This window comes from Hipposideros armiger, unplaced genomic scaffold, assembly GCF_001890085.2.
Source record: "Hipposideros armiger isolate ML-2016 unplaced genomic scaffold, ASM189008v1 scaffold_282, whole genome shotgun sequence".
NCBI classification, from domain to species: domain Eukaryota; kingdom Metazoa; phylum Chordata; class Mammalia; order Chiroptera; family Hipposideridae; genus Hipposideros; species Hipposideros armiger.
In genome coordinates, this window is record NW_017731632.1 from 2,007,078 (window position 1) to 2,019,518 (window position 12,441).

Consider the following 12,441-nt stretch of genomic DNA (forward strand, 5'->3'; position numbering starts at 1 on the left):
GGCTTCTGGATGGCCGCTCACTGTGGCTGCTGGCCACTCACGCTGGCTGCTGGCTACACACGGTAGCCCATGGCAACCCACTGCCACAGGGGCTGCAGGTGACTCACGGCAGCCCAGCTCCAGGTTGAGCTGTTGTTCAGCATCTTAGCTCTGGAGGGCAGTGTCACTGGCCCTCATATGTGGGATCCGAACTGGGGCCCTCTGGCATCCCAAGCCAGCTCTTAACCAATGCACCACTCGGCCGGCCCCAGACTCTATTTTTTTGAGCAGTTTCACGTTCACAGAAAAACTGAGTAGAAAGTGCACAGTATTCTCACAGGCCCCCCTCACCCACTTCTGGTTCCCTATCTTGCATTTCTGTGCTGCATTTTTAAAACTGTGAACTCACATTGTTAACTAAAGTTCATAATTTATATTACAGTTCTTTCTTTTTCTTGTACATTTTATGGGTCTGACACACGTATAATGACATGTATCCACCATTATAGTATAAGAGGCTGGTTTCATTGCCCGAAAAGTCCCCTGTACTCCACCCGTGCACCCCTCCTTCCAAATCTCTCCAGCCACTGCTCTTTGTACGTCTCCACAGTTGTGCCTTTTCTAAGATGTCACATGGCTGAATGACAGTGTCCAGCCTTTTCAGATTGGCTTCTGTCACCAAGTAACATGCATTTAAGGTTCCTCCATGTCTTTTCATGGCTTGAGAGCTGATTTCCTTTTAGCGCTGAGTAATATTCCACTGTCTGGATGGACCACAGTGTATTTATCCATCACCTGGAGAAGGGCACCTTGGTTGCTCCCAAGTTTTGGCGATTCTGAACAAAGCAGCTGTAAACACCCGTGTGCAGGTTTTTGTGTGGCCGTCAGTGTTCACCTGCTTTGTGGGTAAAGACCAAGGAGCCCGGCTGCTGCCTTGTATGATGAGAGCATTTGAGCTCTGAGCGGAACTGCCAAGCTGTCTTCTTCCCAGATGCCTCACCGTTTACGCTCCTGTTGTCCATGTCCTCACCAGCGTGCAGTGGTGTTGGTGTCCTGGATTTTGGCCCTTCTGATAGGAGTCTCATAGTTATAATTTGCAATACTCTAATGACATATGATTTTGAGCATTATTCATATGCTATTTGCCACCTGTATATCTTTTTTGGTGAGGTGTCTGTTCAGGTCTTTTGCCCATTGTTTTAAAGTTGCGTTGTTTTCTTATTGTTGAGTTTTAAGACTTTTTCGTAGATTTTGGATAACAGTCCTTTATCAGATATCAGTGATTTGCAAATATTTTCTTCCTGTCTGAGGCTTATCTTTTCATGCAGAAGTTTTTAATTTTAATGAAATCCAATTTATCATTTTTTTCTTTCACTCTTTTGGTGTTGTATCTAAGAAGTCATTGCCAAACCCAAGGTCATCTGGGTTTTCTCCTGTGTTACCTTCTAGATCAGATTGATTTGCATTTTATACGAGGTCTGACAGTTAAGTGTGTGAACTTGTTCCAACAATGTTGCTAACCTCTTTTATTTTGATATCAGAGGGATTATTTATTATGAATTTGTACCAACTGGACAAACAGTTAACCAAGGTTACTATTTGGAAGTGCTGAAAAGGCTGTGTGAAAAAGTTAGACGACCTGAACACTCCACCAACAATTCATGGCTCTTGCATCCCGACAGTGCACCAACTCACACAGCACTGTCTGTGAGGGAGTTTTTAGCCCATAAACAAATAACTATTGGAACACCCTCCCTACTCTCCTGATCTGGCCCCCAATGACTTCTTTCTCTACCCAAAGATAAAGGAAATATTAAAAGGAAGGCATTTTGATGACATTCAGGACATCAAGGGTAATATGATGACAGCTTTGATGGCCATTCCAGAAAGAGTTCCAGAATTGCTTTGAAGGGTGGACTAGGCGCTGGCGTCAGTGCACAGCTTCCCAAGGGGAGTGCTTCAAAGCTGACCACAGTGATATTCAGCAGTGAGGTATGGAGCACTTTTTCTAGGATGAGTTTGTGAACGTAATTGTCCAATCTTGTATTTAGGTGTGTGATTCATTGTGAGTTAATTATTGTGAAGGGTGTGAGGTCTGTGTTGAGTTTCTTTTTATGCATGTGGATGTCCAGTTGTTCCAGCACCATTTGTAAAAAAGCTTGTCCTTCCTCCATTGTATCATCTTTGTTCCTTTGTCAAAGATCAGATGACTATACTTATGGGGAGAGGGCGGCGTCTATTTCTGGGCTCTCTACTCTGTGCCATTGGTCTAAGTGTCTGTTCTTCTACTAACACCGCGCTGTCATGGTGACTGTAGTCTATAGTAAGTCTGGAAGTCGGGTGGTGTCACTCTGACTTTGTTTCTCTCCCTCAGTACTGTGTTGGCTGTCCCTGGTCTTTCGCCTCCATATAAACCTCAGAATCAGTTTGTCAATATCCACAAAATAATGTGCTGGGATTTTGACTGGGATTCCATTTAACCTCTAGGTGAAGTTGGGAAGAACTGACATCTTGACTGTATCGAGTCTTCCTGTCCATGAACATGGAGCGCCTCTCCATCTATTTAAGACCGTCTTTGATTTCTTTCATCAGAGTTTTACAGGTTTCCACACATAGATTGTGTACATATTTTGTTAGATTTATACCTAAGTATTTATGTTCTTTTTGGTATCAATGTGAATGGTATCATATTTTAAATTTCAAATTCCAATTGTTCATTGCTGATAGTTGTATTTTAAAAAAATTTATTATACATTAATATAGATTATTTTCTTTTAGTGTACAGTGTGAATTTTAATACATAGAACTGTGTAATTGCATAATACTTAATGGTGAAATACTCAATGCTTTCCCCCTAAGATCAGAAACAAGCTGATGATGTCCTCTCTCACCATCCCTCTTCCATGCTGGAAGTCCTAGCCAGTGCAATTAGGCAGGAAAAGGAAATAACAGGAATATAGGATGGAGAGGGAGAAATAAAACTTCCCCTGTGCACACATTTGTCTCTGTAGAAAATCCCAGACTAATCCAAAAGTTCAACAGGATAACACATAAAAATCAATCTTATTACTATATACAAGCAATAAAAAGCAATGAACAATTGGAAATTGACATTGAAAACAATAGCCTCCTTAAAAGAAAGAGAGAGAGAGAGAGAGAGAGCGAGAGCGAGAGCGAGAGCGAGAGCGAGAGAGAGAGAGCGAGAGAGAGAGAGAGAGAGAGAGAGAGAGGGAGAGAGGGAGAGAGGGAGAGAGGGAGGGAGAGAAGGCAGGCAGGCAGACTTAGGTATAAAGCTAACGAAGCACATACAGGATCATATGCTAAACACTACAACATGCTGATAAAAGAAACTAAAGATGACCCACGTAAGTGGAGAGACATAACATGCTCATGGGCTGGAAGACTCCACAGTCAGGAGGTCAAGCTACCCCAAAGTGATCTACAGAATTAACTCAGTTTCAAAAATCCCAGCAGGACATTGTAGTTACAGATAAGACGATTCTTAATGACTATGGAAGGGTAAAAGAGCTAAGACAGCTAAAACAATGTTTACAAAGAAAAACACGAATCATACTACCCAATTTTGATGTTTTCCATAACACAGCAACAATCAGAGTGTGGCGTTGGCAAAAGGATAGACACTTAGGTCAGTGACCAGACTGGAGTCCAGAAACAGACCCTCATAAATATGGCAGTTTGATCTCTGACCATCGTGCTCAAGCAGTCCTTTGGAGAAAGGACAGTCTTTTCAACAAATGCTGATGGAACAACTGGTCGCCCATATGCAAAAAGCTGAACCTTACCGCTTACAATCACCGCAAACGGGTCACATAAACATAAAACATAAAACTAAAATGTTTTCAAGAAAACAGAATATCTTTGTGACCCAGCATTTGGCAGAGTTCTTAGACATGATGTCAAAGGCATAATCCATAAAAGAAAACTATGATAAACTGAACTTCATCAAAATTAAAAACATTTGATCTGCCGACGACAGTGAGTGTCAAGGGAATGGAAACACCAGCTACAGACTGGGAGAAATAACCACACACCCAACTCAGGAGTATCCAGAGTATATAAAGAGCTTTCTAAACTCAACAATAAGAAATAACTCAATGAAAAAGTAGACAGAAGACATACACAGACACTGCACCAAAGATGACACGATGACCAATGAGCGCTGGTGTGACACCAGAGGCCGTCAGAAAAACGCAAGGCCAAGCAACAGTGAGAAGCCACGTCACACCTACAGACAGCGAGGATCCCAGAAAACTGACAACAGGACATGGAGAGCCTGGACTGTCATACGTGCTCTTGGAAACGCAGAGCAGGGTAGCCCTCGGGAAGGCAGTCGGCAGCTTGCTTACAAAGCTACACACGCCATGTGATCCAGCAATCCTGTAGAAAAACAAAATGTTCCTTCCACAAGCAAACCTGTCCTTGAGTGTGCACAGCTGCTCGATTCAGTCATCAAAAACTGAAAGTGCAAAAGTCTTTCGCTGGGTGAGCGGTAGATGAGCTGTTACAGCCACTTGCTGGATGCCACTTGGCAGTGAAAACGGGGAAATCCTGACATGTGCAGCAGCGTGGACAGTCTCAATGGCAGTACACTGAGAAGGAATCGTGTCAAAAGGTTGCATACATACAATTTTACTTATACGGCATCTGGAAAAGCCAACATTGTAACACTGGGGATCAGTGGTCGCCAGGGGTCACAGGTGGGGGCATATGTGGCAATGAAGGGCAGGCCCACTCTGTGTCCTGACTGTGGTGGCCATTACACAAATCTATATATGTTAAAACTTCAAAAACGAAACAAAATCTTAATTTAAAAATTTTAATTTAAAAAATAAAACAAAATTAGCATATTCCTGATTAAAATGTTTAGTAAGCTGTAACAGAAGGAAATGTCTCAACTTGTAAGAGTATTTATCAAAACTCCTCAACAATCATGCTTCAACGGAGGCACTGACTATTCCTGTTAAAGCCGGCACACATGGTGTGCTTGCTGTCACCACCAACTGATGTTTTTCCGGAGGCCCCAGAAGGGAGCATGAACCGCAGAGGAGCAAAGGGCCAAGTGTCAGAGGGGCTCAACACTCGCCGGGACACGACCATCCACGTGGCCAACAGAGCTCCCAGGGCCTCTCAGAGCAGCAGGCTCGGTACCAACACCGTGTCTTCCCTTTCCCAGAGTGACCCACGAACATGTGGGCCAGGCCCCCACCGCCCCAAGGGACAATTCGTGACACAAACCAGACAAGAAATATGTGAGAACTCTGAAGACAACGTGGAAGCTCTTTAGGAAGATCGTGAAAGTTGACCTGACCACAAACATGCCACGTGGTGGGTGCCCAAAGCCAACACCAGGTGGCAAACACTTGGGAACCTGGGCCCACCACCCTGCATCCGTCAGGGGCCTTGGGTCCTGGGCCCAGCCCCCACCCTCTGGAGCCTGGGGTCCTGCAGACGATGGAGGGGTCAAATTCAGTCACTAGAAGCACCATGCAGAACTCAGGACTCACGCCCGTCTGTGCCTCCCCAGAACGAAGCTTTTTCCCGCCCGCAGGAGTATGTTCTCAGTCCCAGCATTTTTCACGGCTGGTCCGCTTGTTTTAAAGGCCAGAGCCTTTTACCTTTCAAAAGATTTTGACTAAAAATGTTCTTAAAGAAGCAACTTTCTTTTCACAGTACCGCAGTACAGCTTAACCCCAGGAATAAGCGCAGTGGTTATGTACACACACAAAAAATCCAGGGACAATTAAGGAAACAGGAGCAGAAGGTGCCGAGTGGCCTTGTGCGTCCTGCAGGGACTGCTACTCGTATGTGCAGCTGTACTTCAGTGTAACTAGGACAGGGCGACATGACATCATCATTCCAGCAGAAGGGGCACCGTGATGCAGGCGGGTGTGGAGCGGGCGGCCCCCCACCACGGGCCCCTTATGAGGGATTTGTCACACCCTCTGGGGGCTTCATCCTAAAGAACCAAAACTCAAAGGACTTATCCTTGGCCACGCGGCAGGTGCTGTGAGGCAGAGCCAACACCGTTCCTTTTGTGCGCCTGTTACCTTGAGGAGACATGCAGTCACGTGTCTGTCATGGCACTTGGACATTTTCATGCACACGGAACCACACTCGCACCTGCCTACAGGAAGTACGCGGGAGCAGTGGACGGCCACATGCTGCCCCACAAGGTCTGCAGAGGCCACGGGCACCCAGAACCCAGAGCCACCCAACCGCCTGCTCACCCGTGCCAAGTCGCCTTTCCTGGGATGACAACCAGGTCTGTGGGCAGAGCTGGGAGGGGCTGCCCGAAGCTGTCAGGCCCCCAGTGCCCCCGACCTCACCTGGCAACGATCTTGCAACCTGCCCACACGGACGACCAGCAAGGGGACCTTCATTGTGAGGCTCCCCTGCATTTTACTCCAGTATCTAAATGACAGGAGCCTTTACATGTGGCTGCGGCCAATACTCTGACATTCGTAAGACGGACTAAATGACTTACCGAAAATAAATAAATCGGTTAGGTCAGTTTCTTAAGACTGAGCTTATCTTCGTAGTTTACTGATTTGAAACTCATAAGCCAACATAATTTTGGTCACCACACTCTCCCTTTTTGAAACTCTCAGATTTCTCAGACTTTCAAGATTGCTGAAAATTACTTAACCTTTAAAAAGTAAGGTTTTGAGCACAGTACTTTTCCCCCTCTAAATGGTCTGTGATGGTTAATTAAAGTGCCAACCTGACGGGGCCCTTTAGTGTGCCCAGACTCACACTGTTCTGGGGGCATGTGTAGGTGTATTGGGGCGCCGTCCCCAGTGTGGTGGGCATCCCTGCACCCTCGCTAGAGTCGGACGCAGGGCCCCCTGCCCTGGGACCACACTGGCCCATGACCCCTGGGTTCCCGCTGGCATACCAGCTCTAAGCCACAGTGCGTGAGGTCCGAGCAAACAGGTGACTGAGGGGACCTTACACACGGTACCTGCCCAAACCCTGGTACCAAACACTGCACCAGGTTAAAAAGTTCTGCGTCCATAGTGACATCACAAGGCCACGTGGAGCGAGGCAGCTGAGCTGGGGGCTCAGGGCTGTGGTGAGGGAGGGACAGGGCGAGTGGGGTGGGCAGGCTATCCACACACTGTCCTCTACAGGTCACCTAGCTTATGCTCTTTCAAACACTCTAGATAACACATCTCCAGCCTGAAAGAAAATTAGTTAAGTTTTTCTCTTGCTTTTATTACAAGCATATAATATTAATTGGCAAAACACTGAATACAAGCTTCACTGTCATAAAATCAAAACATTTAAGCAATATTCCAAAAAAGATTTTAGACAAAAACTAGCCACCAATAGTACAAAAATTACACACCAACACAAAGCATAAAAAAATGTAAACTTTCAAATTAAACAGTCAAAAATATGTATCTGCATTGTCATCTCCATAACCCGCGACAGCTGCCATGGTGCCACGCATGACAGGCAGGCTGGTGGTGAGCTCTCTCAAACCCTGCACCGTCTGGGAAAACACGATTTTCTTAATCCCAATTCTAACTTGTTGGAACAGACACTTACAGTAACGCTACGCACATTTTAGGGGACACGCAGACTTCAGTCCATCCCTCAGATGTGCCCTCAGACGCTGACAAGGGAGGGGTGCCCAGGCTGGCACGTGCCATGCGCCCTGCCTGGCAGGGACAGTCTGAAGACAGCGGTGTAGTCTGAATGATGTTTCCTCATCTACTTATCCCAATGTGCTCAGGTCACTTAACTAGCAAGGCAGATGCACCCTGGGGCATCGGGCTGAGGTCGCAGGCGACTGCTGGAGTGTGTGGGGTTTCCTGAGCAAACAGAGACTGGGTTTGTGACCTGCTGTCTGCGCTCCCGTTATCTTCGATGTTCTGAGAACACGTCACATGTTCACATACAGCGTCAAGGTCAGCTGGCTCATTCTTAGGGCATTCGACCCAACGACACATTTTAAATCACTGGAAAATGCCCGCGCTCTGAGGAAAAACCAAACGGTGTGTAAAGGCTGCAGGGAGGTCGCGGGAAGCAGCCCCGCCCTCTGCGTGTCCAGCGCCCGAGAGCCACGGCCGCGCGGCTGCCTGCCGGGTCACTGTTTCCAAATGTTGCTGCCAGGTGCTCTTATAGGCACACGCACAGCCCAGTAACGGTGTTCTTATAATAACAACAATGAGAAAGGAAAAACCACGTGGCTGAAGGTACAGGCTTTGCGATTCCACCCACACTCCTCGCAAGGAGGCGCCGTCGCCGTGTGAACAGCGCCGAGCGAGCGCACGCTGGGACCTATTGCACAAAAGCGTGAGCAAAGCTCTTCATCCGCAGAGAACGACAACAAATCAAAACGACTCAAAGTAAAAAGAAGCTTGCAAAACATCCCACAATTTTATGTTATATGCCTGTAAATAAAGCTGGACCACTGAAACCAAACTGGATGGGAAAATAGGATAGAAGGCTTAAAATAGAATAAATAATTTTATAAAGTTAAGTTTTCTTTCTTAACCCCCCAAATCTTAAATTCAATATTATATATTCTATCTGAATTTTCTATTTTCATGAAAACCGTACTGGTGAGACTGAACGCTGGGTGGCGGTCCCACTGCTGCTGAGAGGACGCGCTGCGGCGACGACGGTGACAGGACAGCCTGTTTCACCAGCACAAACAGCTGTGACAACAACTCCACGGTAACTCCACCTGTTAGAAAACACCTAATAGGGTCCAGTCACTCACTGATCCTGACGTTCATTCTGGAAAGAATGAAACGCAGCCTTCCGACATTACCGAAAGGGGCCCACCCACCCTGTCCCCCACACCAGGCTCGCTGTGACGAGGCTGCAGTCAGACCAGAGGCAAGTCACCAGGAATCGACCTGTGGTGAACAGTCTGCTCAAGGAAATCTTAGAAAAATAGGTACTTTTGCTGCTGAGGTTTCATCAGGTTACACGATTACAAAAGCGGGGTCACGCGAGAGTGGTCAGCAACCAGCTGTGACGTGGACACTGGCTCCGACTTACTTCCATCTGTCTGTCTGTTTAAATATATCAACTTAGCACCATAGCAAATTCAAGTGATTTCAAAGAGAGTACAAAGTTACAAATATGTATCGTGAGATTATTCCAGCCACAGCCAGGTGCCTCTGAGCCGTGACGGACTCTGTCTGAATTTGGGTGCTCACTTCACCGCACAGGAAGGTGCCTCAGTCCTAATGTAACACTTAGGACCGCGCTGTGCTAACTGGTGTTTTACGGGGTGCTTCAGCAGTAATGTGTGTTTTGAGGTAGACAGGTAATATTTACTCATACACACCTACTCGGTAAACCCTGTGTAGTAACGAAAAACAATTTGGGTGAACAGCGAGCTTAGGTAACTGGACAATCCAAACAGAACGGGGAGTGAAGGGGTCGAAATCAAGAGGTGAGTTTTGACCAATTTCTAACAACTTGTTTTGAGGTCTTTAAAAGGCCTTACATTACAATCGCTTGGGTTGGATTAATTTGAATGTTTCTGTCATCACTAAGATTAGGTCTCATGAGTAGCTGCTTCTGACATTCACATACACGAAACAGGAAGCAGAAGAAAACAAACACACCTGAATGGCGATGAGCCCAACCATAACTTTTAAAGCAAATTGCAGAAAAAACTCTAGTCACTAAAGTAAAATACTTCATGGAAAACCCAGCCCGCGGACCACAAGCAGAGGTGGGGGATGGGGCTGCTGGCTGCAGGGTCACCCAGGGATGGGGACACGCAGAAGGGACCACAGAGCTCCAGGACAGCGCCGCGGCCACTCGGGGAAAGGGCTCCTTCTCCTCCTTCCTGCCTGGCATGTCCCAAGCTGCTCCTTTAAAGGGACAAATATTTTATGTGCTGGCGCAGAGTTCATTCTCCAATCCCACAAAAATATTAACACTTGGGAGGAGAACGGGGCTAACAGAATGTGTGGTGCCTGTGACTGGCATGTTAGGTCATCACGGAACTGAAAAAGCCACTTCGGGCACAGGAGCCAGCCCCCATTAAGGGTGGGTGTCTGGGGACCTGGTGTCCTCGGCAGCCCCTTCTCTGCTGGACGCGCCTTCTCAGGAAAAGCCCCTACTTGCCAGCATGTCTCTTCAACACAATGAAAATGGGGAGAACACGCAGCACAGCGAGTGGTGGCACTGCACTATTTGTGCCTCAGCTAATCACCAAAGTAACTGATAAGAACCAGAACTGTGCTGCAAGCCGGCGTGGGGCTGCTCGGCCCGGGCCGCTCACGGGGGCCCGGAGCTGCCGGCGACGCTGGGCCGCATGGCGGGGGGCGCTTAGCAGCACGGCCACCGTGCAGGGTCCACGGCCACCGCTTTGGGTACGCTTTTACATTAGGTTTTTACACTTCTGAGTCTACAGGAAACTAAACGCAACATAAATATCGTCATTCATAAAAAGATACTTTTTCAATAACTTAGGAAGGATTCAATAAACATACAAGTGTGTTTGAGGCTTACCATGAAACCTAATTCATAAACTGAACGGAAACGGCCAAGATTTGCAAGACCTGGAAAGCGAGCAAAGGGCACGTGTGGGAAGGAACGCGCTGGGGCTGTGCGTGCCACTCTGGTCTGGAAACGGGAGGACGCGGGGAGTGCTGCTCAGCTCCGTGAACCGTGAAGTGTGTCAGCATCTCGTCGCCGTGGTGCTGTCACCGCCGTGCTGTCACCGTGGTGCTGTCACCGCCGTGCATCACCGCCGTGCTGCTGGTAGTGTCTCGTTGAATGTGAGTTCTCGTGTACAAAAGTTATAAATATTCTCTATTCAGAAATCTGGTCCACAGGACACCCAGAGGCAACGTCCTAAGTGTGGCGGTCGTGGTCCCGCCGGCCACACGCTGGGGCTCAGGCGGCCAAGTCTGTGCGTGCCGCCCACTCACAGCAAGTCCATCTTGGGTCTGTAGTGCAGCAGCAGCGGTGCCTTCTGTAAGACAGGCCGACTCAACACACCGCAACGAGGACGCCCATCGGCTGGGACGTGCCGTGGGGGACCGGGGCCCAGAGGAGCCCTTCCCTGGGGCCCAGGTGACCGGGGTGAGCCCTACCCCCTGGACACTGCCCACTAGGAGCCCGGCCGTGGTCAGCCCTGGCTGTGACCCCCACCCCCGGGCGGCTGCCCTGAAGATGGGGTACCACCCATCTGTGTCCTGCTTCACAAAGAGGTGCTCAGGCTCCAGGGTGGCCACTTGCTCCCCACTCACCGCAGGGTGGTGGTCACCTCGACCAGCAGGGCTGGGGAGAGTCAGAGCCAGGCCTGGTGACTCCAGGGTTGATGATTTCAAAGTAACTGCGTTTCACAGCGATCCCGTGACAGGATCGCTATTTCTAAACTTTCACATAAAAACATGCACAGAAAAGCAGCTGCCACTTGCAGCAGACTGAAAGTCAGATAACACACGTCATCACAAAGTCACATGCCTCACCTTGAATCTCCATCTCGTGACAACCACAAACTTGAGTGTGTGATCCTTGCCCAGAATCTCCTCGTTGCATAAAATGTCCAGCTGGTGGGAGGAAAAGGCTTCGGTCAGTGGGGCTGACAGCACTCAGCACACATGGTCTCTGATTCACACCCATCAGTCTGAGGGCCCAGAGCACCTGCCCTGAAAGCCCCCAAGGCTGCTCTCACCCACAGCGCCCTGTTCCCCCAACCACAGCCCAATTTTTTATCAAGCTTGTCCCTCTCACCCAGTAGAAAAAGGTAGTGGGCTCCCCAAACAGTCCCTTTCCTTTCTTTTTTGTAAACAAAGATTATTTTAGAGTAGTTTTAGAGTTAAGAGTTTAGAGTTAGAGGGGTCACAGAAAAATTGAGTGCAAGGTACAGGGAAGTCTCACACCCCATCCCCCACAGTCAACACCCATCACCGTGGGGTGCTTGTTACAGCCCATGACCCTACACGAACACGTCACCATCACCCTGAGTCCACAGTTCACGTCAGGGTCACTCTTGGTGGTGTGTTCTGTGGGTGTAGACACGAGTGACGACACGTATCCACATTACAGTGTCACGCAACTGTTTCACTGCCCTAAAATCTGAGGACTTTTCCTGCATAAATCCCCTGACGGTGCAGGCTGGGGACAAACAGGTGCCAGCGCCCACAGAGCTGCATGAACTCAGTCCCCCAGCACCCCCTGGGGCTGCAGGCCCGTGTCCTCCCAGCTGGCTTCTGCTTCCTGTGTCCTAATGGTCTCGGGCTCATGTGGGAATTGTCTGGAGCTTGCTGTTGTTAAAAGGCCTTGTTTGAGCCGGCCGAGTGGCGCGTTGGTTAAGAGCTGGCTTGGGATGCCAGAGGGCCCCGGTTGGGATCCCACATATGAGGGCCAGTGACACTGCCCTCTACAGCTAAGATGGTGAACAACAGCTCAACCTGGAGCTGGGCTGCCGTGAGTCACCTGCAGCCCCTGTGGCAGTGG

General features: G+C 48.5%; 1 protein-coding gene and 1 long non-coding RNA gene across 10 annotated transcripts in view; one reads left to right on the forward strand and one right to left on the reverse strand.

The window, feature by feature from the left end:
- Nucleotides 1–10,810, forward strand: part of LOC109390942 (uncharacterized) — a 15,116-nt gene extending 4,306 nt beyond the window's left edge. The window contains exon 3 of the long non-coding RNA XR_002125693.1: nucleotides 3,584–10,810. This is a non-coding gene — a long non-coding RNA (uncharacterized LOC109390942). The remainder of the gene's footprint in view (nucleotides 1–3,583) is intronic.
- PCGF3 (polycomb group ring finger 3) overlaps nucleotides 7,195–12,441 on the reverse strand; it is a 48,381-nt gene continuing 43,134 nt past the window's right edge. For 4 of the 9 annotated variants that reach the window (XM_019658056.1, XM_019658054.1, XM_019658055.1 and 1 more), the window contains 2 exons: nucleotides 11,451–11,531; nucleotides 7,195–10,951 (listed from right to left, as the gene is read on the reverse strand). In XM_019658056.1, the coding sequence (XP_019513601.1) occupies nucleotides 10,904–10,951; nucleotides 11,451–11,531 (129 nt within the window). In that variant the 3' untranslated portion in view covers nucleotides 7,195–10,903. Of the gene's footprint in view, nucleotides 11,358–11,450; nucleotides 11,532–12,441 lie in introns of all 9 variants that reach the window. The other 5 variants (XR_002125692.1, XM_019658058.1, XM_019658057.1 and 2 more) reach the window with 5 other exon arrangements.